General features: G+C 57.7%; 2 protein-coding genes across 2 annotated transcripts in view; one reads left to right on the top strand and one right to left on the bottom strand.

Annotated features, from left to right (window-relative positions):
• The first annotated feature begins 356 nt into the window (after window positions 1–356).
• Window positions 357–6027, top strand: MTERF4 (mitochondrial transcription termination factor 4). The gene is made up of 4 exons (XM_087819464.1): window positions 357–435; window positions 1477–1975; window positions 3572–3756; window positions 4359–6027. The coding sequence occupies exons 1-4, from the start codon at window positions 415–417 to the stop codon at window positions 4713–4715; spliced, it is 1062 nt and encodes a 353-aa protein (XP_087675590.1). The 5' UTR covers window positions 357–414; the 3' UTR covers window positions 4716–6027.
• The window catches only part of SNED1 (sushi, nidogen and EGF like domains 1), a 45655-nt gene continuing 25641 nt past the window's right edge, over window positions 5101–25114 (bottom strand). Inside the window, exons 17-32 of the mRNA XM_087819466.1 lie at window positions 23167–23280; window positions 22466–22579; window positions 21997–22110; window positions 20986–21099; window positions 20277–20573; window positions 18870–19053; window positions 18166–18278; window positions 17263–17544; window positions 16026–16170; window positions 15851–15933; window positions 15203–15295; window positions 14427–14543; window positions 13936–14023; window positions 10706–10789; window positions 9888–9925; window positions 5101–9641 (exon numbers count right to left, since the gene is read on the bottom strand). Coding sequence (XP_087675592.1) covers window positions 9889–9925; window positions 10706–10789; window positions 13936–14023; window positions 14427–14543; window positions 15203–15295; window positions 15851–15933; window positions 16026–16170; window positions 17263–17544; window positions 18166–18278; window positions 18870–19053; window positions 20277–20573; window positions 20986–21099; window positions 21997–22110; window positions 22466–22579; window positions 23167–23280 — 1979 coding nt within the window. The 3' untranslated portion in view covers window positions 5101–9641; window position 9888. The remainder of the gene's footprint in view (window positions 9642–9887; window positions 9926–10705; window positions 10790–13935; window positions 14024–14426; window positions 14544–15202; window positions 15296–15850; window positions 15934–16025; window positions 16171–17262; window positions 17545–18165; window positions 18279–18869; window positions 19054–20276; window positions 20574–20985; window positions 21100–21996; window positions 22111–22465; window positions 22580–23166; window positions 23281–25114) is intronic.

The raw sequence follows: 25114 nt of genomic DNA on the forward strand, positions 1-25114 counted from the left end.
CGACTCCGGAGCCCGGAGCCCGGAGCCCGGAGCCCGGAGCCCGGAGCCCGGAGCCCGGAGCCCGGAGCCCGGAGCCCGGGCGCGTCCTCGGCGTCCCCGCCATAAGCACCGCGGACACCGGCCCTGGGCCCAGCCGCCTCGTCCTCCCACGTGCGGCGGCCCGGGAGGCCGGTCCTCGCGAGGTGGCCGAGCCGCGCGCGGCGGTCTGCACGCGGGGGTCCTGGAGCCCGGGGAGGGAGCCGTTCGCCCGCCGAGCTCGCGGAGCCCTCGGAGAGCGGGAGGCGGGCGCAGCCCACGAGGGCGGAACGCGCTCTCGCGCGCCGGCGCGGCACCCCGGACGCCGGAAGCGGCGGACTGCAGCGGCCGGAAGTGGCTCCGCTTCCGGCGCAGGCGTCCCCGCGTCGTCTCCGCGCGATGGCGGCGCACGGCTGGCGGGTGAGGCCGCGCGGGGGGCCGGGCTCCTCGCTGGGGAGCCGCCCGCTGTTTCTCCACAGGCCGGGGCGCCTTGCAGCCGGAGCCTTCGGGGGGCCGCCCCCGGCCCGTAGAGGCAGCAGCGGGGCTGGCGGCCGGGCGGGAGGGAAGCCGGGAGCCGGCGCCTGCGGGTGGCGGCGGGCGGCGGGGGGGCGCCGGGCGGCCTGTGTGCGGTGAGCGCCGCGCGGGCGGGGGAGGCGGGAGGCGGGTGCGCGAGCCACGGGACACCCGCCGACCCCGGAGACTCGCGGGGTCCAGGTGTCCGGAGCGGGACCCTGCTCGCCCCGAGTCGGCATGGAAATTATCTTAAACTGAGGACCCCGGAGGTTCAGCAGCCACAGCAGGGAGCTCTGTTGGCGCTCCCCTTACCCCTAAAGCAGAAACTCCTGGGAGTGAGGCGGCCGCGAGCCTCTCCTGGGAGTTCGCGGCCATGAGGACAAAGACGACCACTGGCATCTGTGGAAACAAACACGGTGGCAGACTTATCTCCCTGTTCCCCCGAAAACCCATTTGTTTCTCCGGTAGAAGCCTTTCCCCTCGTCCCTCTCTCTCTGTTACTATCTGTTCCAACTTTGGCCACCTAGGGATCTGCCTCTTTGGTTAGGTTCTGTAAACATTAAGAAACTGTTTGTTTTCTTCTTGTTAACTTGTTTATTGTGAGTTAAATTTGCAGGACCCCAGGCACTGGACCTTAACAGATAGAAGAAAAGCCCTTCCCCAGAACTTTACCAGGTGGCCTTGAAATAGTTCTCTGTCCCCCATGCCGGTCCCCTTAGTTGTGGCCGCGAAAGCTAAGAGAGACTTGCTTGGCTCTGATTTTTGTGCTCTCGCAGCGCTGTGTTTTGTGTCTGAACCTCCTTCTATAGGCTTTTTTAAGTTCAGAAAGGATTTTGCAGATGTCTTATAAAAACTGCTATGCTTGTGTGGGACCCTGCTCTCTAATCCTGTGGTTCCCACTACATGGGGTGCTGAGGAAGTGACTCACTTTTGTGCTACATCTTATAGGTCTTGGATTGTCACCGCCTGATCCCCCTCGCCTGGGCCAGCATCGCTAGGCGGACGCCTTGCCTTGGAGAACAGAAAAGGGCAACAGCTTCCTTGCTGCGTGAATTGACCACAGCCTCCAGTGGAGGGGGCCTTGAAGGGTTACCCCCTGCTGAACCCAGAAAGTACCTGCAGGAACCAGAGTGCAGGACAAGCCTCAGTCAGAGCCTCCTTGAGAAGCAAAGGGCTCCTGCAGATGGACGGTTCTTGGAGCAGGAAGAGGTCATCAGTTCCCTCCTGGACATGGGTTTCACTGACACCCATGTTCAGGAATTGCTCCGTATACACCCACGTCCCCACCCTCAACAGTTGCTGGGCGTCATCTCAGAGTTAATACTCTTGGGTGTGAACCCCGAGCCCGTGTGCATGGTGTTGCAGAAAAGTCCTCAGTTATTGAAACTGCCTGTAACGCACATGAAGAAGCGCTCTGGTTACCTGCGAAAGCTTGGACTTGGAGAAGGTACAACGTGTGGACTGTGTATATAGTGCCAAGTCTGAGCTGGGGAACAAATAGCCTCAGTGAGATGGGTTTGGGAGGTTTCTGGGGGAAAGTTCTGAGATTTCTGTGTGATTTGGTTTGAAGGTGAGGCAGAGGAGTGACTGCTGCAGCAGATATTGCAGGAGGGAAGGGGAGTTGAGTGACAGGGATTGTCTGGATTGTTCCCCGTGGGGACTCAGCATCTGGAAGGGTGGTGGGCACGTGGTGCGTGCTCGGCAGATAGGTGTTGATATGTGATGTTGTGTAAGTGGGTATATGTACCTTTGACGTTTAAATAACTTGATGTGGTCTTAGTGCTTTGTGTCCATGTGATGTGAAGCTAGAGATTTACGGAGTCTCTTGTAGAGACTGGGTTCCAGCTGGGCGTCTTGACTTGCTGTGGAACATGAGATCTTCCCAGATTCCTGGGAACCTGGTGGAGTGGCCATTCCCTTCAGACACCCCCTTACTCCCACCCCATCAGGTTTCATGCCTCTAGGATCCTAGAAGTCCATTGGCTCTCTTTATGGGCCTCTGGAGAAGGAGGCTGGGGGTCTATGAGTGTCTCCACTTTGACCACAGGAGTTCCACTATTTTTTTTTCCCATTCTTGACTCTTACTGGTAAAATGTTGTAGGAGAAAAGGTTGGCAGATCCACTGTTTCAGAGGATCTCAATAGGCCTCCTTGTCCAGAAAGTGCGCAAAAGACAGCGTGTGTTTCTCTTAACAGATGACTACTGCGTGTAATATGATAGGCTAAACTCAGTGTCTTACCCGCAGTTGTTAAAAATGGGTAAGCTCAGCACGGCCCGAAGCTGCAAAGACAAAGTCTAAACTTCTGAAATTCATTCCTGACACATTTTAGCAAGACAGTGACTGACTAAGCTGTTAGGAAGAGTTTAATTAACAGCTTAAATAAGTGATTTTAAGTTTCCAGGTGCTAATTTTCCCCCAACTGTCCTTAGAAAACCATATGCCCCAATTCTAGGGTAGTTTTGGTTTATGCACTTATCCTAACGCAGTTAATAGGGCCTCTTTCACTCAAAGCGCCTATTTGGATAAAATATGTGGTCTTCCCACTAACTTGGACATTGGAGTTTGTAGTTGTGCCTTGTTGTTACCCCATTAATTATTGTCATGGAACTCCTTTTCATGAGTTCAGGCTTCCACGACTGCTTTATTATGGAAGGAACCTCAGCCCAAAGCCCCCAAATGGGGGACGCTATTATTCCCTCTTACTCTCTGGCTTTTCCAGTCCTTCCCTGGAGAATTTTTTTCTAGGTGAGGAGGCAGGAGGAGGCCTGACTATGGAGTAGGCACCTTTCAGTTGGGAGGCTAGGAGGAGGCAGGGACACCGGGGATCAGGGGTGTGTGTGTTGTTGTCGAGTCTGAGGGTGGCAGTGGGGCGATGGGCTGTTCTGGTCCCCTACTTCCATGGTGCTGCTGGGAAGACTTTGGAGGCTGGCGTGGGGGGGGTGTCCTTGTCCATTTTGAAAATGCTGGCTTGAGCCAGGTGCTGCTAGCCCCTTTTTCTGGAATGTCCTGAAGTTATGTACTTGCCCTTTTTATGTTCTACAGGGAAACTGAAGAGGGTGCTTTACTGTTGCCCTGACATTTTCACCATGCATCAGCGGGACATTGACCGCATCGTCAGGGTGCTCAGGGAGAAGTGCCTTTTCACAGCGCAGCAAGTGACCGAGATTTTGCACAGATGCCCGTATGTTCTGCGGGAGGACTCGGGTGAGCTGGAATACAAATTCCAGGTGAGAGTGGCAGAGGCTGAGTGGGGGAGCGGCAGCGGGCTCTGGGTAAGAAGCGTGGGACCCCCCCCCGTCCAAAGAACCTGGTTTTGGTTCTTTCTCGTCTGTGCAGGTTAAAATGATTCTGCAGCTTCCCTGTGTTAATGGTGAATGACCCCACCCCGTTCTCAGAGTCCAGGTGGGGCCTGTTTGAAATAGCTAATTTAAAACTAGCTAAACCTTTCTATCTTTAGAGCCTGTTTTGCATGTAGATTTCAGATTGTGACAGCTGTCCTAGTTTTTTTGGTAACAATCGTCAGACTTAGCTCAAATCCCTAGATGGTTTTGAATTTTTGGCCTATGTTTTCATGCTCGTTTTCTTACCCCATGTGAAGAAAAGTAGAACTTAAATCTCTCCCTCCTGCCTTTTATTTTCTGCTGCATTTTTCTCAATATGAATTTGAAAATGCTTTGAAACTTGTCAGCCACCATGCAGACATGGGTGTCAGAGGATACCCTGCTGTGTCGGTCAGGTGCCCTTCCTGAATGCTTTTGCACAGTTGTTTGCAGTGACTTTGGACAAGTCTAGGACCCGCCCCGAGACCCTAACCTGCCTGTGTCTCCAGTATGCCTACTTTAGGATGGGGGTGAAGCACACGGACGTGGTGAAGACTGACTTCCTGCAGTACTCCATCACCAAGATCAGGCAGAGACATACGTTCCTGGAACGCCTGGGACGGTACCAGACCCCAGACAAGAAGGGGCAGACGCAGATTCCCAACCCTCTTGTCAAGGACATTCTCAGGGTTTCAGAAGCGGAGTTTCTGGCAAGGACAGCCCATTCTTCTGCTGAGGAGTTTGAGGTTTTTAAGAAGCTCCTGGCTCGGGAGGAGGAAGAGGAGTCTGAGAGCCACATGTCTGGCGACGAAAGCACCAGTGAGGAGGAGGCCGAGGAGGGCGAGGACCAGGAGGAGGAGCTGTGATGAAGGCCCAGAGACAATTAAGGACATTTGATTCTCTCAAAGCTTTCCGGAGCTTCACTTGGATCTGCTCAGGTGATTTTTCTTTCCAAAACTGGTCTTTTGATGAAATTTATTATAGGTCACCTGAGAAGTAGGTCAGACTAAGGAGGAGGTGTGCTAGTTGGATTTGCTGTCAGGTCTCGGGGAGAGCCCTGCTCCATTGGAAATAAAGACTCACTCCTGGCTGTTAGAATTGGGAGCTCAGTGCATCGGAATTTGGTTTATTTTCTCTGTCATAGGTGTGGGTGATGTTCCATGACAGTGTGGGGGATGAGGGTCTTTCTGGTTCCAGTCATTTTACATTTCCTTCTAGCGATAAAGATACAATTATGAGAAGGCAGGGGGATTTCAGTACATCATAGCACTTTATTTCCACAAAAATACTCATGTTTTTAATCCAAAAATATTATTCATAGTTGCATTTAGTGTACAGCAGAGTAGGGGAAGTGGGTCAGTGATGTTTGGCTTCCTCCTGCCAGCACAGCACTGGGCACTTCTCTGTGAGGAGTGCGCCCTGGCCCCAAGCTCAGGGAACTTGGCTTTCGTGCCCGCTAATGGCCGGCAGGTCACTTGGGGCCTGACATCTCTAGCTGCCAGCGGTGCTGACCTGGGGTGAGCCAGAACAGAAGGAGCTGTGGAGCGTCCTTTTACAGGGGGCTTCTGAGGCCAGGGGAGAAGAGCACCTGGCTGGGCCAGGTGGGACTGGGTGGGGCCAAGGGTCTGGTGGTGTCATTCCAGGGAGCGCTCCATGACACCAACGGGGAAGAAGTCCCCTCAAGAACCCAGTGGGTCCAAGCAGTGATTTGAAGGGTTGGAGTCAGAGGCCCAGCCCTGATGGCATGAGCTCTGATGGGGGAGAGTGGGTTGTCCTAGGAAGTTCTGGGCACCCCTTTCTTGGGCTGATGCTGCAGAGGGCAATTCTGGTGATGTGACCAGAGTTCAGGCTGGCAGCACCTAGAACTGTGAGGCTCCAGCTCCTTCCTGCAGACCATATGAGAATACTGTCAGGTCTTGTTCTCACCTGGGGCCATCCTGACCCAGGGAACATCTGGAGACATTTTTGGTTGTTAGGACCAGGAGAAAGAGCAGTTGGGGCCCAGTGGATTGAGGCCAGGGCTGCTGTCAAATGCCCTGTGTTGCACAGGACTGTCCATACAGAGTGACCAGCCCAAGTGTCATGGGCCGAAGTGAAGACATGGCTCTAATGTGACCGTCTGCTCATGAGAACCCCAGGTTTGAAATGGTTTATGTTTGTTATTTCTTTTGTTTAAAAGGATAGTAAATTGCTGATTTTTAGAGTTTCTTTCCCCACACTGGAATGCAGTTGGCAGACTTGAGCTCTGTTTTCTGGGGGGTTTCAGCGCTGACTCAAAACAGTCATGCTTTTGCTTTCTCCCAGCTCCAGTGGATTGCAGAGAAAGGGATACTGCGTGCAGAACAAGCAGCTTAGGGAACTCCACACAGGTGGGCCAGACATCCGTAGCCCTGGTTGGCCAGCAGGAAGCAGGCAGTCTAGCCAAGGGAAGGTGCTGGGGGTCGGTAACATGGAGTCGCCTTTGCCTGCTGGGCTCCCTGGTGGCAGAGCGGCTTCATTTCCTCTGACAGCCGCTTGCAGGGGGGGAAGGGGACATTTTTGTCTTAACTGCCTTTCTGGCCACAGACAAAATTATTGAAAAGGAAGACATTTCACTATGTCCCAGTGTTTTCATTTACTCTCCATTTTGTGGTGTCCACGTGGCCGGCATGTTCCCTGGAGCCTACAGTGTGGTTCTTGTGTTCAGTCGGGACAGAGGAAACCTAAATCCCAAATCTATGCTTGATTGCATGGTCAGGCCACCCAGCCGTGAGCAGGTGGCTAGCTCTGCAACTCAAGGTTGCTCCCGTCATTTTGACAGAAAATAAATGTTTATGCCCTGATAGTTTCCTGATCCATTATTACTGATTTCCTTGGATGAACGTTGAGTATTTTCAAGGAAGAGTTTTACGAAGGAGCCATGTGGAAGCTCGTTTGGAATGTTTTAAGGCTTTATAATTCCCTTTAGAATCAGGAAGTCTTCTTACTAGATACTTAATTTGTACAGCATCAGAATGGGTTTATCGTAAGGCCACACAGCACAACCTCTGGATTCAGTAGACTTTCTCGTAGAAACAGATGCTTCTGAGCTGAAACCTGGAGCACGTTCACGTCTGCCTCGTGGCCGAGGGGCTCGAGGTCATTAACGTGACCGTAGAAAGTTTCATCTGCTTTTCCAGTGATGCCACTTGCTCTTGTCACTTGCTGGTGGTTCCGTAGCTTACTGGGTGCATAGTGACAGCGCAGTGCTGCAGCAGGAGTCGGCACGCGTCTGTGGTTGTGGTTCTCATTCCACCCTGGGTTGGAGCCCTTCCATGGAGTGCAGCCATGCCCTCGGTGGCCCTGAGATGGACGTTCTGGAGTGTAGTAGAGACATTGTGAAGTGACTTAACCTTTCTGAAAATGACAAGTCATCTAATACACAGACATATGCACATGACTTTGATAAAAGTAGGAAGTACAAAATATACTCTTTAACTCTCTAAAAATGTTTTATAAAGATGAGAGGAAGGTCTCTTCCTGCGGCTGCAGGCCTGACTCAGGTTGGCTGCTGAAGTGCCCAGCAGGTAGAAGTGGGCTGGCTGGTCACAACCTCACTTGCAGGGAGGAGAGCTATTCAGAAGGTGTGGTGATGATGCCATCTGCTGGAGCGCTGTTGGGTGTGGAGATGGTGTGTGCTGCCTGGTGGCCTGAAACAGTGTTGCCTGAGTCATGGACTAAGAGGATCTTAAACATCCTCTGGCCTCGCCTGCCCCGGATGTACATCTTCATTACTGAGACCTGTACGGAGGAGCCCGGCTGCTGCCAGGCTCATCTCCAAGTGGGGCTTGCGTGAGGCTTCCATGACGCTCCGGAGGGTCTTTGGTGCTGTGGTGTGACTTATCCGGGGTGGCTTTCTCTGCATCAGGCCGGAGCCTCGGTGGGGTTAGCCTGTGTGGCCCAGGGGATGTGGCCCGTTTTTGTAAATCAGGTTTTATTGGAAATAGCCTCACCAGGTCAGGTACACCCATGGCTGTGTGCGCTTGAGGGCAGGGCTGGGCCATTGCCATGGAGACCATTTGGCTCACAAAGCCAAAGATACCTCCTGCCTCACCCTTCGCGGAAGAAGTGGTACTGAAAGGGTCTAAACTCCGTCACTGTGAACGCTGTCTCTCAAAACCTGGTCGGGTGATGGATCATGAGCCCTCACCTCCCTCAGCAAATGATGTGCTGGGAGGTGAGCCTGCTTCCCTGTGCCCTGTCAGTCTCTTCCCCACCTCCCGGCCCCACCCTCCACGCCTGGCAGCTCCTTCTCAGTTTGGCTGTTGGGTCTCAAAGGGAGAATTCTTTCTCTGATTTATAACCTGGAACTGGTTTCTGGATGTTGCTGAGGCTCTGCTAAGACCTTGCTCATCCAGGGCTCCCCCTACTCGGTTGCTGCTCCTCAGAGGCACAGGTTGCCACGGAGGAAACGGGGTCTGGGTTCCAGCTCGGTGGGACTTGGTGTCCGTCCCGAGGACCTCCCTGACCGGGCCCGCCAGGCCTTCTGCCTTCTAGAAGCTGGAGGAGGGAAGCCACAGAAGGGACAGATTCCAGCCAGGACCCTGTCGCTCAGGGTGTCCTTGTCAGTCCAAATTAGACTTCATCTTCCTGGGCTTTAGAAACTCGTGAGGTTGGTGGAGTGTAGCAAGAACGGCCAGAGTCCTTTGAAGAAAGAACAAAACGGGCATCAGGAGATGGTACCCTTTCCTCTTTGAGACGGCAGCTGCTTGTTTCTCTTAGTGTCTGGACTCGCTGCCCCAGGCCGTCCGTCTGCCGCATCAAAACTGTGAGGCCTGTGCGCTCTCATGTGGCAGCACACAGGGTGGGACAGGTCTGACTGTGTCCTGAGGGGGAGGGACCTTTGGGCAGCATCACAGGCTGCTCCCCCTCAGCAATGCCCTGGACCTTTCCTTGCTGGCATGCTGCCCATTGCTCTGGGTGGAAATGCGTTTTTTTTGTGGTGGTCTTGGGGTGGCTGGCTGTGTGTTTCTGTGCCCTGCCTGTCGGTGTTTCCTTTGTGTCAGGAATTTAGTGTTTTAGAAGCCAGTTCTCGATGATTAGGGGAGGGTTTCTGATTTGTTTTATAGAAATGGGCTTGAGCAACTTTTTAAAAAATTTTTCATTCTTTCAGGTGACTGGCTGCATTATAAGTATTTAAACCCAATCCATGTTTGTGGGTTCTTGATCCCAGTGCTGATTGCTTGCAGGGCTCGTAGCGTGCTTTGGATGCGCGTGTCTTTGGAGCGTGAGGTGGGGGTGATTCCTTGAGTGGCCTCACATCTGAAGGGATGGCTCTCCGAGGCCATGGTTCTCTTGGTGCTTCCTGCCTGCGGTTGCTGCCTGGTCACCACCAGCTGCAAGGCCCTTCTGCTGCTGGCTGTTGGTGGTCTCTGATAACATCCCTCAGCCGTGTCACAACCATGGCCTGTGTGAAGCTGTGTGTACCCAGGCGCCTCCCTCTCCTGCCGCACAGGGGATGGACTGTTAGGCTCACTGGTGGAATGAGAGCAGAGCTGCCGAGGCTGCCTGGCGACATCAGTGGGAAGCTCGGTGTCTTCCAAGTGACTGTGAAGACCTGGGCCACTTATGTGTGGGCAGGTGGGCCCAGACGGGGCTGAGTTCCCAAGGGGCTTGGGAAATGCTGGGTGAAACTGAGTCAGGAAGCTGCTTTCATCTCAGGGTTTCTGGGTGCTTAGGACTCTCCCAGCGACAGAGCCTTTGGGACCTCCCAAAAGTTGTGACCAAGGCCCCACACCCCGTGTTTTCCTTCAGTAGATGGCTCTTCACGGGGTCTAGAAAGCACCCCCTTAAGTCCCTAGCATCCCCGTGTCACCCACCCTGCTTCTTGGTTCCCTTGAGACAGAGCGGTTCCCCCGCCGAGGGCAGAGGCCTTGTCACCCTGCAGACTGCCCACCGCAGGTCTGCCTGCTGGGCGGCCTGTGCGCTCTTTCCTCCCCCGGCTCCCCCAGGGAGTCTGACGCCTGGTCGGGGCTTTCCTAACAGAGCTCCGCTGGCCCGGGAACGTGCCTAGTACCTACCCTACGCTGTCTTCAGTGTTGGACTGTTATTTTGTTTCCTGAAAGAAACAGAGAAGGTGGCTTATGAAAGGAAACTGGGCCTGTGACCCTGTGGCTCCCTCCACCCAGCCGCCTGCTGCCACCCCCTTTCCTAAGCTTACACACATCCCAGCGTGGGGACGCCACCAGTGCGCCCAATGCCGAAGGTAGCGCTTCGGTCTCTGTGCCGCCCGCCCCCCTGGACTGACGCGGAAACGCTGGCTGGTGGTTCATGTGGCATGAAGGTGGTGTGTGGGCGGACAGAGCTACTGGGGGAGACACGGACGCTCTCGCACCAGCAGCAGCCTTGGTGAACTGTCACCTGGCTTTTCCTGGACACAGACCCAGTGTGTGGTGACTGGGGGGCCTGAAGACTGTGCCTGGGGCTCAGACTCGGCTCTTCTGAAAGCATGTTTGTACTCAGTACTTTTACAGTAATTCTCGCGGCTGCCTTGAGCCCTTTAGGGAAAGAACCTGGGCGTCGGGATAGAAAGTAAACCGAGACTTGCTGTATGTGCAGTTACGTCCTTGGGCCTGTCCTAACACTCACGCTTCCCAGCTTGAGACCAGATGCTGATGCACATGCATGACCAGAGTCGGGCCTCATACCCACCCTGTGACCCCCCGGCCCCACCTCTGACCTCCCGCACCCCCACCATGCCCAGCTGCTCCCGCCTGAGTGTGTGCGCGTGCACATCTGGGCAAGCATACCGCCTTGCTCAGCCCCAGGTCTGTGGCCACCCTTGCCCGTGGCCCTGTGAGCCGCAGCAGGACAAGCCCGGCCTCCTCCCAAGACGCACCTGCTTGGGGCTTTCTTGATGTTTGTGCTCTCACAGCTCTCTTTGAAGCAGATGTCCTGGTGCACCTTGTAGACTCGTTTGTACCTGTCACAGGAAAGCTCTGTCAAGCCAGGGACTGGAGCAGAATGGTGCCCAGCAGCTTCACCCGGGCTGCATGGTGCCAGGTAGCCGTGCAGGTGAAAGGCCATTGTTTTCTTAATAGGGATGTACTGCAACTTTTAAAATTAACTTTACCAAGGCATAATTTACGTGAAATAAGACACACCCATTTTAAGTGTACATTTTGAGAAGTGCTGACAAAGTCACATGACACTGAGAGAAAAAGAGCCGGCCAGTTGGCCCTGGGGCCTTGAGATGCTACAGCCACTTCTGTCGACGGGCAGGCCACGAAGTGCGAGAACCTCGGAGACGCAGGTGTTGATGTGGGTGGCGTGGAGCGAGAGAGCTGACTTCACACCCTGCCTCCTGCCTGCTGACTTGTCCACTGTGAGCCCGTCTTGACACCTAAGCCTGTTTTGTGTGAAACGGGAATTATTCATACTACCTCTCCCAGGTTTGTGGATGGTAATGAACAGGAGTGTTTGGGTTCTTTTTAAAATTCCGACATCACAGCTGTTCAGAGAGAGAGAGACCCAGGGAGTTTGATGGGTATAGCTCCAGCTCACGCGCTCAGCCTGGGAGAGCCAGCGGGACGTAAGGCCTCTGGGAAGACTTCTGGGCATCGGGGAGTAACAGCTGAACTACCTCCCAGTGTAGCAACCGGAGAACTGGACGGAATGTAAGAAGTAACTTTTTCCAGAAACCAAACAGAGCAAGACTGTGATCCCCGAGAGAAGGGAAACGGAGGAGATGAGCCCCTGGTTGCCCTGGAATTCATTCTGGAGGCACTTTTTGAACTGCATTTCGGGTGGGGGATCCGAGCAGTGGCCACACCGAGGTGAGGAGACAGATTGGAGTTGGGAAGGCAGAGGTGGCTGGACTTTGTGGGGCAGAGCACCGGAGAGGGGGAGACATGCAGAGAAGAGCCCCAGAGATCTGGAGAGGGGCCCCCTTGAAAGGTAAGCTGTGTGTTCACAGGGTGAAACCCCATGAGGCTGCGCAAGAACAACTACCGAGGAGGTGAAAGTTCTGAGAGCCAGAGTGGAGAGATCTGATTAGTAAGAGGCCACTCCATAGGAAGAGAAACCCCGGAAAGGCCAGGCCCTAGACATGGGGCGGAATTAATCCCAGAACAAAGGTGCCTCAAAAGGATCAAACCCTAATAACTGTCTTGCAGGAAAAAAACCAACATTCTTGAAAATAATAAAAAAAATTAAAAATCCAGCACGCAGTGCAATCTACAACATCCAGCATCCAGCAAAAATTACAAGACATTCAAAAAATTATGCAAAGAATCTAGAAACTCATAAACAGACAAAAAAATAACAATAGAAAAACACTGAGACATGAGAGCAATGACAGAAACAGCAGAAAGAACCTTAAAACTACTGTGAATTTGTTCCGCGTGGTCAGTGATCTAAAGGAAAATGTAAACAGAGGGATGGAGGTTCTCAGGCTACGTGGAGCTTCCAGAACGGAAATTTTGCCAACGGGATTAGTGGTAAGTTAGACACTGCAGGAGAACAGGTCCGTGGGATTGACGGAGGAGGGAAGGAAGGAAGGAGTCCCAGTGGCCTGTGGGACAGCGTCAGCCGAGCATGTGCCTGAGCGGATCCCAGAAGGAGGGAAGTGGAGGGACAGGAAACGAGCTTTAAAGAAATAACGGCCAAAATTTCCCCAGTGTGACGAAAGCTAAAAGCCCAGAGAGTAAACGCACAGACACACCGAGCGTGTCAGAGGTAGTTTCCCAGAACCAGCAATGAAGAGAGAAACAGCCGTGGGGGTGGGGACACACTTCGCAGTCCCTGAAACCGGGCAAGCAAAGGACAAAAGGCCGACCCACCTCCTTTCCTGAAAGGAGACACTGTCAACCAAGAGCTCTCTGTTTAGTAACCACAGCCTTCAGAAGTGGAGGTGACGTGAAAGCTTTCCCAGACCGGTGGCGAGAGCTCACCACCCGCAGGCCTGCGCTATAGGGGTGAGTGCCCGAGATGGCGGGCGCGCAGGGGAATACAAAGACTTTACTCTCAACGTTTTGAAAGACACTGTTGAGAGGAAAACAACCTTGTGCAGCTCAGAGCACGTGTGGAGGCACAAGTCTGACGGCGGTAGTCAGACGGCGGGCATGGAGCTTGCTGTCGCGGGCGCCTTCCCTTTAGGAAAGGGACCTGTGATGAGCATACTGCCAACCCAAGATCCACTAAGAAATCAAACCAAATAAGTATCACCAGTGAGCCAGCAGGAGAGGTAAAGCAGAACCTTCAGAAACTAGGGAAGCGGGCAGGACAGAGAAGGCAACAGGGCGGACGGGACAGACAGGCGACGTGGTGCACTCAGTCCAGCCACATACATGGTCATTAAATGTGGTCTGGGCCCTGCAGTGAAAACCAGGGCTGTGAGGCTGGATGTAAAGCAGCCCCCACCGAGGACGGCGGAGAGCTTCTGGCAGGCGGGGGGCTCGCCTAGTCAGGCCCGGAGCTGCTGGCTGCTATTGCCCGGAACCCAGGTCCCATCAATGCAGAGCCCCAGGTCCCAGTGCAGTTTGGAACCTCCTGTCACACACCCGTGCTCCCTGTGGGTGGCGGTCTCCCTCTGGACTCGGGCCTGTCCTGTTCACCGCGGGCCTGTCCTGTTCACCGCGTGTGCCGAGGTTAGAGCTGGGCCCGGCTCGCAGACGTGCTCGGACGTATTTGCTGACTGATCACATTGTGAGGGGCTGAGTCACAGCGTTAGCAAGAAAGGTCCTCAGAGGTGAGCAAGGCGAACTCTCCTCCAGAGCCCGTTTCAGACGGGGACACTGAGGCACGAGTGATCTGCCCAGGGCCACATCCTCACTTAGTGGCAGGACCAAGACTCCAGCCCTCACGGCTGCTGTTTAGTTTTCTGGGGGCTCTGTGGCAGAGAGGACCCTGCCATCCAGGGAGGGGCCCTGATGCTGCCCGAGGGGTCGGGAGCCAGGGGGTTGGGGTTCCAGGCCTCCCGTGCCTCTGCTCCCAGCTGCACACTCAGACACATTCAGCCTTTCTGCCTCAGTTTCCTAATGTCACACGGCAGGGACATCATAAGCCCCTTTGGGTGAGCTGGACTGTGGAAGCCCTTCCGGAGGTCAGGGGTGGGAAGTTGAAACTTACACGTGGTGACAGACGCCTCCTTCCCAGACCGGCAGGGACTTGGTCTCTGAGAATAGGCGTGTGCAGGGCTGGGGCAGCTTCTTACAGGCTGCAGAGCACAGGAGAGCCCATGGCTCAGGAGGAGCTCAGGCCAGGGCTGCCGTCTCCCACACCCTTGGGGGGCCGCACCCAGGCTTGGAGCCCGCAGGCAGCTTCCCCTCAGGGCTCACTGTCCACCCACCTTGGCCTCAGCCCAAGTCTTCTGAGGGAGGCCTGGGGCCCTTTTCTTTCCCACCACGTTTGGCCCCTTCACCCCTCCCCCCACTGTGGGTGGCTGTCCCCAGGCCCCTCTCATCCAGGCAGCACCTGTCAGCCACGTGCTAGGCGGTGACTCCCTGCCTGGGCACCTCATGGTTTCAGGTCCCTGTGGCACACCCGCCCTGGGCCCCACAGTCTCGTCACAGCCTGCTGTACAGGTGTCTTGAGGCCAGGCCTGGGTGGCCCCGACTCACCGAGCTCACAGCGCCTGCCTTTGAACCCCGGGCTGCAGTCACAGCTGTGGGTGTCCGCGCCTGGCATGCAGGTGCCTCCATTCTGACAGGGGTTTTCTGTGCAGTTCCCAGGGGTGTCTGCAAACAGGCCAGGAGCAGTTAGTCCCCAGGACCCCAGAGGAAGGCCTGCTGGCATTGCCATGCTGCTGCCTCCTGCTTCCCCAACTCCTTCCGCTGTGCCCTGGGGGTGGGCCTGTTTTGGGGCCAGAGATGCCCGGCTCTGACCCATTACCTGAGGTCTAGGGTTCAAACAGCGGTCCTGCTGGGACCCTCCATGCTGAGCCCTCCGTGGCAGAGGAGCCTCCAGTCACCACTTAGATTAAGGTCGGGCACTGGTGGCCTCAGGAGAGACTCCCAGCTCTGCCCTGCCCCCCCCCCCCACCTTCTCTCCAGATGGAGGACCCTGCTGGGGACAGTCTCAGCCCTGGGTAGCCTGGTTCAGCAGGGGCGCTGCTGGCCCTGCTTGCAGGCTTGGGTCTGGGTCAGCCAGGCGTGTGGCCCCTCCCCAAATCCTGCCCTCTGCTCAGTGCTCCTCTTGGGCGTGTGTGTGTGCCAGATTTGGGGGTGGGGACAGGAGGGGGGGTTGTACATTTCAGGCAGATCTGGGTAGTTGGCCTGTAAAAGGAGGGGGTGCCAGTGCCGCCTTTCTTGGGTGGGGCGTCTGGCTTTCCCGGGGGAGCCTCAATCCTGTTCCCACTCCAGGGGCTCAGCCCTGATGTCCATGCCTGCTGACTTACTTCCCACATCCTTGTCACCGTCACGTTCAGGGTGCTGCAGGGCCAGGCTGACCTGCTTGGGGGCGTCCTCCAGCTGCACCAGAGCCGTGGGTTCTAGGAGAAACCAGGACAAGCAGTGCTGACCACACTGCCTGCGGCCTTACGCCCAGGACTGTCCCCGGCTGCCTTCCTGAGCTGCCTCTCTCTCAGGGTGTGGGGCGGTCCCGTGTGGCAGGAGCAGGATGCCTGCTCACTGCTGGCTCCCCAACTTGGGCACAGACCCCGTGGGCTCCACCACTGTCTCCAGTAGGACCCGCTTTTCTCCAGGGGGGGGCCTACCCCTCACCTCCTGCTGACCCTCTGCAGGGACCCGGCTTCCACCCCTACCCTGGCCAAAGCTTCTTGGTGAAGGTCACCAGTGGCCCAAGGCAGGGCCGAGCCTCTTGCCAACAACTTGTACCCTCAGCCCACATGGCTGCATCAGGAAGGCTCCTCTGACCGGGACAGAGTGAGCAATTCCTGCTGACCTGAGGCCAGGGCCATGGCACCATCCAGACCCACATCAGGCACTGGGTGTCATCTTTGAGCTCAGGGTTAGGGGCCTCGTCCCTCCTGTACTGGGGGCTGGTTGAATGGCAGAGAGGCCACTAGGGTTGGCCTAGTACTCACGTGACCTCACGGTGACCGATTTGCCTGGTGAGCCGCCAAACTTGGCACTCACTCGTCCTCTGCCGTCCATGAGCTCCGAAAACCTGCTGGGAGAGTCACTGGGGTTACCCTGTGGAGCTCTAAGCCTGAGGCCACGCCCGGTGACCCTGAGGGGGCCGACAGCAGGGGTGTGTACCTGGGGGCCTGGGTGGGCATTTCAGGAGCCCCACGATCATTGAGTAGACGCAGCTCTGGCAGGCGCCCGGGGACTGGTCTGTTTCTGAGCACCCGTGGGTGGAGCCCTTCCCGGTGCCAGCGTCTGTCGGTGCCGTCCCTTGGGGCTGCAGGCAGCAGGTGACAGGGTGGGGGGCACATAAGGCAGGTCTGGGGCTTCCTTTTGCCCCCGTCCTGCCCCGCTGCTCAGAGAGAACTTCTGAAGGGCCCTGACTGTCCTGGGGGTTGAATGGCTGCTTTGGTTCCTGAGAAGCCCTGAGCCCCGCTTCCCACCTGAGGAGCCGCTGCAGCTTTCCTGCTGGGACGCGGACACTGCCCGCCTGGCTGTGTGGAGGGGGCTGGTTCTAGCCCCCACCCTGGGCCCAGGTTCTTGACCCAGCTGGACTCCCCTGGACCCCACACTTGCCCTGAGAGTGACGGTGTGGCTTTCCTGTGAGTCCTTGTCACCTGTCCATGTGCTCCAGCCCCTGTCCTTCCCCTGTAAACCCCTCGCCCCCTGGCCGGCACATGGAGGGGCCCCAGCTGCCTGGTGCCCGGCCGGTGCACCCGGAGCTGAGCTGGGTCTGACTCTGAGCAGGCTGCGTGCTGACGCGCCCTCTTCCACAGCACGCCCTGAGCTCTAAGGTGCGCGTGGCCGTGCAGAACCGGGTGGCACCCGGGGGCCTCCCTGCGCTTGGTGGCAGGCCCATGTTCTTAGTGTGGCCCGTAGGGGCCTCCGTGCTTCCGAGCTGTTTCCCGTGTCCATCCACTCTGGCTTCCATTCCTCCCTCTCCCCGGCCACCGTGCCTGTGGCTGTCCTGGCCTTTCTTTCTCCTGCTCCTGTCCAGCGGCCCCTCAGGGGTTGGCCTGGCTGCAAGTCCCCTCCCTGGGCCCCTGCTTTGCTGGGGTCCTCCCGCTGCTTGCTCTTGGCGCCTGTTTTCGGGTGATGCTCTCTATTTACTGCTCAGCCCGTCTGGGGTCCACAGAGGTGAAAAGCAAAATGCTGCTTGTCCAAACTGAACCGTGCTGACCAAGCACCCACTGTCCACGAACCCTTCCTCCCACCGCTTTTCACATGAACTCTCCCCGTCAGCACAGCTCTGTTTCTATGCTGTCTGCCTGATGTCCCTCGGACAGAGTGGCTGCACCGGGTGAGGGTCCAGGGGTGCAGGGCGCCTGCCTAGCCCCACTGCCCGCCCCCCCTGCAGCCCTGCACGCACAGGTGATGATGTACAGGTGCGCGGGCTCCCCGTGCAGCTGGTCGCCCTCCGTGCCCTGCACGGCTGTCACCGAGAGCTGGTACCGCCGCCCGGGCAACAAGTCCCGCACAGTGTAGGACACCAGCCTCCCGTTGGGGATGTAGCGGCTCTTGGTGCTCTGGCTGGTGGTCACGTTGATGACATACGCCTCCAGCGAGGTGCCTGGGGCGGGCGCATCCCAGACCACGTGGGCAGAGGTGGCCGTGACTCGGGTGGCGGTCAGGTTTGCTGGCGGCAGAGGCCCTGGGAGAGGCACAGAGCGGGGGAGGAAGGTAAAGGGGGCTGATGGGGTCTTGTGCCCAGGACACAGTTTAAAGACCTGACATGGATTGCAGAAGCCACATTGGAAGCCAGATGTAGTTACTGTAGATGATGCCGTGGTCCTGAAGGGGGATGGGGTGGGGGGTCTGCAGCACCCTCCTCCTGCCCTGAGAGCCACCCCCACTAAGCCTGGTTACCGTCAGTGTCCCCTCCTATGTGGCACTTCCGACCCCCCTGAGCATGGCCACACACCCCTTGCCCTGGAACGTAGATAAGGGGAGTGGGTCCCGCCTGGCCAGGCCCTGCTCACACCTTCCCTCCCACCAAGCCACCTGTCCCCCCTCCACCTTGTTCACAGGTTCACTGCTGACAGCAGGTGCTCGGTGCTTGCTCTGCCCACCCGCTGGGGGAGGGAGGGGCCGTGAGGACCCATCTGCTCCCCATGAGACCCCGTGGAGCTCAGCGGAGCTGACAGCATGGGCTCCCTGCCCGATGCTCCTCTGGCCCTGTGCTCAGGACCCTGTGGAGAGGACCAGTGGGCGGGAGGGGGTTCTAGCTTCCAGAAGGCCCTGTCCGCCGTGAGCGGCCACGCCAGGTACTCACGTGTCCACACGTGCAGAGGAGCTGAGGCCAGGCTCTCGGTCAGACGCTCCTGTGCGCCGAGCCCACTGAGGGCGGTCACCCGGACCGTGTACTTCCTCCCAGGAAGCAGGGCCCTGCGGGGAGGGGACAGGACAGCCTCGGGCTGTGTCCGGCTCTGCTGCCAGACTGCGGCTCCTCCGGGGTGCGGCCCACCTGCCTGAGCCGGGTCAGAACTACCACGGGTTCCACGTGGACCTGACCCCAGGGGCCTGGAGTCTGAGACGCAGTGTGGCCACTACAGTGGTTATTTCCATCAGCTATTTTGAATGGTCATTTGAATTTTACTCACTTTGCAGTTTTGTTGTTAGTTTGTGGTAATTGGGCTTAAGGAGTTTACATGCCTGGTTTAAGGTTTGAACATGTCATTTGTCCGTTTTTCCCTCATAGGGGCCGGCGTGACTGGCTCGACTCCGGGGGCCAGTGTGTCTCACTCCTTGTGCAGGAGACAGAGCCCCCCGAGGTTTAGGGTGTCCCTGCCCTTGGGGCCCTTCCACCCTGTGAGGAGGCAGGGGCAGGAGTGAGCTGGGCTGCGAGCGGCTGTGCCTGTGCGGACCACCAGGTACCGGGTGGACACAGGAGGCACACACCCACCCAACAGGCGGGTGGGGCCAGCAGGCAACCCCAGGGGAGCTGGGAAGAGGGAGGGAGGCCGGCCGCACTCCTACCCGAACGTGAATGTGTCCACACTCTTGTCAACATCGGTGGACTGGTCCTCTTGGGCTTCAGGGTGGCGGATGGACACACGGACACCAGTGACGGTGCCGTGACGTATCCTGTGTAGAGCCCACCGCACGGAGATGGCGCTGGCCGTCACGTTGGTGACCTCAAGGCCCTCGACAGGGCGGGGTCCTGGGAGACAAAGGGTTGCTCAGCCTGTCAGCACCCCCTCACCCCTGGGAAGGCAGGGGTCTTGAAACAGCAGATGCAGCTCAGGAAGGGTGCTGGGGGGTCATGAAGAGGCGTCTGAGTAAGGCAGCGGCCAGCCCGGGTTGCTGACTGCATCCCTTAGCCACAGGAGGGCCTCGGTCAGGTGGACACGCCCAGGCTCCTGCCTTGGAGGGGCTGCTAAGGGCCAGCCAGCTCTGCTAGAGGCCGGGGGGGTGGGGGGAGTGGGGTCCCTCCTCTGCTGATCCTGGCCCCCCCCTTGTCTTTTCTCTGGCTGTTTTGGTCGTACTGATGTGACTGTCTGGGTGGTGCTGGGGCCTGTTGGCAATAGAAGCCAGGAGAGTCCTGTGAGACCCGGAGAAGGGGCCAGGTGCTGCAGCGCCCCAGCCCAGTGGGCAGTGGTCCCTCCTCCCCCCAGTGTCCTGGTAGAGACCCCATTCTGATGGGAAGGGGAGGCCATCTTCCTCCCAGATGCCTTTCCTGGGCAGACGCCTCTCCAGGAGTCTCGACAGGGCTTCTTCCTAAAGCCAGGCTCAAGGTGGTCCCTCTCCTACCTCGGACCCCCAGGGCTCCCAAGCTGCCAGACACTGACCCGCTGGCCTGGGGCGTCCTCGCAGCCTCTGCTGTCCTCCCCACAGCACGCCTGTCCTCACTCCCTGTCCGTCCCTCACTTGGCCCTCAGTGTCCTCACGTCAGCGCCTGGCAAGGGCTGGCACAGGGCCCCGGGGTGCTTTCTTCCTCCTTCCCTGGGACCTTGCCTCCCAGCACCTGGGGTGGTGGGAGCTCAGCACTGCCCAGGGCCACCCCACCCCCAGTCCACTTCTTCCCTCCAGCCCCCAGCACCCCTTCCCAGGCTGCACCCCCAGTGCTCTCCACCATCCCTAGGGGCCCCCGCCCTCCTGTCTGTCCCACTGCCCTTTCCCCACAACAGTCTTCCCTGCTGCCCACATTGGTCGCTGCCCCTCCTAGTTGCTGCCCCCTCTATAGCCACATCGGGGTGGCCGCCTGACACCTGGCCTGCCCCCCAGCTACCCACACTTGGGCTGGTTCCCCTGGGCACCCCCATACTCCTCCAGCACCCGCCCTTGCACTCCTCCCCCAGCCTCGCTCCCTAGTCCTGCCCGTCTCATCTGTCAGCCTGTCTCTGCCTGGCCTGGGTCTGGGGCGGACAGCGCCGGTGAACTCACGCGTGCGGGTGAGCAGCGCCACAGGCCTGCTGATGTCGTTCCTGTTGTTGGCGTGGCGCTTGACCGAGAAGACGGAAATGTTGTAGGCTCTGCCAGCCGCCAGGGCCCGGAGCTGGTGGGTGGAGCGGCTCTGGTCCACGAAGTCCGTGCGGCGGAAGGAGCCGTCAGAGGACGCGTAGGTGACTGCGTACCCGTCCAGCATCTGCCTGGCGGCCTGGCCCTCGGGTGGGTGCCAGGAGATGGTGACCCCGCTCTCCTCCACTCGGTCCACCTTGAGGGCCGTTGGTGGGAAGAGCTCTTCAGAGTTTCGGTCAAAAACAAGGGAACGGGGTGGTCAGCTGTCGGCCGTGGAAGCCCCGGACCCCAAGCAGTGCCCAGCCTGGTGGCTCTAGGGCCTGGATGTGGGCACTGCTGGCGAGGAGGCCACTCCTGGTACCCGGAGGGGACGCCTTTTCATTTTGGTCTCTGGCCATTGCACCCGGGATGGGTTTGTGCACGCGGGTGACCGCACTTAAGCTCCTGAAGGGTCCCATGCACGCACGTGACCGCATTTATGCCACCTGCTTCCCAGGTAGATCCTGGGTGAGCAGCTGTTCAGACGCTCTGCCTGGGCGGTGGGGAGCCGCGGCCCGAGGCCTGCTCTTTGGGATGTCTACTGAGGGAGGAGACTGAGGCCTCACCACCTCACGCTGGTGCCCTCATGCCTCACCTTTGGCGCAGTCCTTGCCCGTGTAGCCCACTTTGCAGGTACAACTGTGGGACCCGTTGCTGGCCAGGCAGTAGCCACGGCCCCCGCAGGGGCTGGAGAAGCAGGGATCACTCACTGGGGGAGGGAGGAAAGCAGCATTGAGCTGTGGGGCGTCACCAGGCCTGGGCCTTGCTCCTGGGGGACTTGATAGTTCCTGTGTGGGTGGAGGTGGGTGGCACCATCAGGCAGCTTTTGGGAGATGGGCGTGGGAGAGGGAACATTCTAGAATGGGGGTGCAGGGCTCGCCAGAGGCCAGGTAGGTGGCCTTCTGACTGAGCCAGGCCATCCAGCCACCAAGGTGCCCTGGTAGGCAGTGGCTTATTGTGGGTGAGTGCAGCGCTGGCCCCTCCATGGCCTCCCTCTGCCCTGTGGACTGGAGCTCCGCAGCCAGGGCAGGGCCCACAGGTTCCCAGCACGGCCCCAGGAAACACTTGCAAACAAGCAGCAAGCCCCTGGTCACTGTCACTGTCACTGTCACTGTCACAGCCACTACCCTGCCCCGGCCTCCGCCTGCCCCGGCCTCCGCCTGCCCCGGGTCTGTTCCCCAACAGTCCCCACTGTGCTTGTCCCCAGGCAGGCTCCTGTGCCTGCAGCCCTGTCACAGGACTTGTCCCTGGAAACCCGTCCACTCTGCACAGCTGAGTGCTGCCAGCCAGACCCAGTGCGGGCTGGGGACATGCCCACAAGGCAGGTCAGCCCCCCTAGGACACACCTGTTCTAGGAGGATGGTGTGACCAGCAAGTGGAGGAAGTGCAGGTGAGACAACCCAGAGGGCAGGACGAGCTGGGGCACCACAGTCGGGGGCCATGGAGGGCCTCATCTGGGAGGAGCATGTCCCATGGGAAGACCATTCCAGATTTAGGAATGGGGGTTCCTGGGCCCTGGGCTGCAATGAGCTTGGCCATCCAGGGACAGCAGGGGAGGTGGGGGAGCGTGGAAGTCTCCCAAGGAGCATCGGGGCCGTGCCCGCACCTGTCTCACAGTGGTAGCCGAAGAAGCCCTCTGGGCAGACGCACAGGTAGGCCCCGCCACCGTTCTCACACCGGCCTCCATGCTGGCAGGGGCTGGAGTCGCAGGCGTCCACCTCTGGAGAACACCCAGAGAGTGGGCCCGAGCGGCAGGGGGGTGTCTGGGGGAGGGAGGAGAGGACAGCGGGAAGAAGGGAAGGGGCGGCAAGGAGAGCGGTTGGGCAGGGGCGTGTGGGCAAGCCGTGGGGTGGAAGTCTCTCATCCTTGGTGGGTGCCCGGCTCTCCCCTCACTCCTCACCCCTGGGGTCCTGCCCCCCAGGGAATCCAGAGCCATGGGGACTGCCCCCTCCCCTCTGCGCTCTGAGGGGCCCAGGGTCTACTTTCAGAAAACAGGTTTGCCCAGGGTGCCTGGGCATCACAAGTGTGGGTGAGGGCCTGGGCGCATGGGGGACCCACCCAAGCACAGCCCCTACCTGTCTCGCAGCGGACTCCAGTGAAGCCTTCGGGGCACTGGCACGCGAAGGCCCCTGGGAGGTCCCTGCAGGAGCCTCCGTTTCTGCAGGGCTGCACCTGGCACTCGTCCGTCTCTGCAGAGAAAGGACATGGGGCTCATGGCCCTACCCGGGCCCCATCCGGGCCTCCACAGGCTTATAGGACCCTCAAGGTTCTGTATTCGGCCTGAGGCTTCTGCCTCACACCTGCCCCCTCCACTGTCTGCCCCATAAAGCCCCCACCCCTGCTGCTCCTGCAGTTCACTGCCCAGGCTCGATGTCTTAGGCCTGGCCCTTCCTGGGGCAGGGCCACTGTCTCAGGGCTCAGAGCCCCACACAGGCGTGAGGGGTGCAGGGCTAGTCCAGCAGTGCACATGGCAGGCCCCCTCCCTCTGCCAGCTTGGAGCACTGGCCAGGCATCAGGACTGTGACCCGCCCTCTCTGAACCCCATCTGTCTGCTCCTGAGGCCAGAGTCTGCAGGAGCAGGGGAGACGGTTGGTCAGCCGAGCTCCTCATCTCAGCCAAACTCCTAATCTCCCCGGGTAGGTGGAGGCAGAGCTGGCTGGGGCTTGAATGTGTCGGCAGTGCCCAGACAGACGCCAGCCGGGTGAGGAGCGGCTGGGGCAGGCCACGGCCAGGCTGCCGGAGCTGCTGCCCCGTGGTGAAGGCTAGGCTGCCTTACCCAGCTCACAGTGGGCTCCTTCGTGCCCGGGGCTGCAGATGCACAGGTACCCGGCGACTCGATCCTGGCAGGAGCCCCCGTGCAGGCACGGCTGGGACTGGCACTCATCAATTTCTGGGAGAGAGGAGTGCCCAGCGCATGGGCACCAGGAGAGACCCGAGAATAAAGCAACATTGCCGTCGTTAGAGGCAGTGGCTTGATGCGAAATTAAGATGCACACAAATGAGCTTTGTTCTGAGGAGCCCGGCAGAACTCTGCGTCCCCTTGGTGCTTAGAGGTGGCAGCATCCAGGGAGGGCACCCTTGGAGGGGAAGGTTCCCACTCATGCAGACCGGGGACTGGGTGCTGGGCTGTGTTCACAAATAATGAATGGCCTTGAGGGTTCTCAGAAGATGCTGTGGGACTCAATTCCAGGGCTCTGGGTGGACGGCCCCAGTCTTGCCAATTCAATTAATAACAATCATGTACAAAACCAGTACTTTAAAATATTTACCCAGAAAAAGTATTCGCCCAGGCGTTTCTTAAACTGGGAGTTGTGCTCCTGAATTCGAATGTTTAATTTAGAAAAGTTTAATTTGAATGCTTTGTAAGTAAATAAGTGGTAATGACAATGACTCCGGGGGCTGCGCCCAGCCTGGGCGCTAGAATGCTGACGGGCTTATCAGGTCAGTGCATGTCCCACCCCGTGTGACACGAATTTCTGTGGGTATCATCTCTGTGCCTCGTTAAATTTAAATTTTTACGACTTGCCTAAACAATACTGTCTATGGCTTTGCTTTTGCTAAATACTTATGAACTTTATCGACAGGGTACAGTGGTGTAAGTACTGTTCTCTGCCCACACTTCGTTAATAAGACCTCCCCATGTTGCTGTGGGTCTCCGTGGGCCCCTCCTTTTCACTGCTGTCTGATATTCCACGGTGGGCTTGTACTGTATTTTACCCATCCTTGTTTGGTGCTCACTTGGGTTGGTTCTAGACTCTTTGCAATTGCAAAAAATAATATAAGTGTTTCTGTCTGTCTTCTTTCCCATCTCCTGGTGTGGACGAGCACCCTTAGCTGTGCACCGAGAGGTGGAGTTGCTGGGACACAGCTTAGATGAATGGTCAGCTCCACGGGCAAACCACCAGGTGGTTTTCAAAGTGCTAAACAGTTCACACTTCCTCCAGCAATTTCTCAGGAATCTGTGGACCCACATCCTCGTCAGCACGAGGGCCTCTCCGACTCCAGAAGTTTGGCCAGCTGCACGCATCTGGGCGTGTCTCCGATGGGTGCATTACGCGTGTCTCACTGGTTCACAGAGTTCTTTGTGGGTCTGGAAACCAGTGTGTAGCTCACATCTCGCTCCCTTTAAGGCCGATGAATTTAATTCCTAACTTTTATAGTCAGTTTGTCCATGTCCCCCTTTAATAGTTAGTACTTTTTTCCCTGGCTTACAGCATCTTTTCTTACCCCAAGGCCAAAAAAATATTTACCTGTATTTTCCACACAAAAATAGATAGTTAAAGAAACATTGGAATCCTTCCTCCATCTGGAACTAATTGTTGCGTAGGGGAGAGGTGGGGACCGATGTACTATTTCCCCAAGCGCGTGAACATTTTATTCCGGCTCTTGTGAGGCTTTTCATGCTTTCTGAAGTGCATCCTTTCAGCCTCAGTGAATTTCTCACACAAGAATTTATCATGCTTTTGACACCACTGTGCATAATTTTGTTTCATTTCACTTCCCAAGTGTTCGCTGCGAGGATATGGAAATAGGACCGGCCCTGTATGTTGACTCCGTCTCCTGTGGCCTAGTTGAATTCACTCATTAGCTCTGCAGCTCCTTGTGTAGACTCTCCTTAGCGTTTTCTGTGTTCTGGGTGGTGTCATCGCCACTCCTTCCTTTCCAGCGGACCCGCCCTTATTTCCTCCTGTCCGCGCCCGTCTGGAGTCTCCAGGCCTACGCCG

This window comes from Miniopterus natalensis, chromosome 8 (assembly GCF_054644295.1).
Source record: "Miniopterus natalensis isolate mMinNat1 chromosome 8, mMinNat1.hap1, whole genome shotgun sequence".
NCBI lineage: Eukaryota > Metazoa > Chordata > Mammalia > Chiroptera > Miniopteridae > Miniopterus > Miniopterus natalensis.

Bases quoted from the DNA above. Each gene is read 5' to 3' on its own strand.
- MTERF4 (XM_087819464.1), top strand. From the start codon at position 415: ATGGCGGCGCACGGCTGGCGG. The intron at 436-1,476 runs GTGAGGCCGCGC...TACATCTTATAG, and splicing joins TGGCGGCGCACGGCTGGCGG to GTCTTGGATTGTCACCGCCT. The intron at 1,976-3,571 runs GTACAACGTGTG...TATGTTCTACAG, and splicing joins AAAGCTTGGACTTGGAGAAG to GGAAACTGAAGAGGGTGCTT.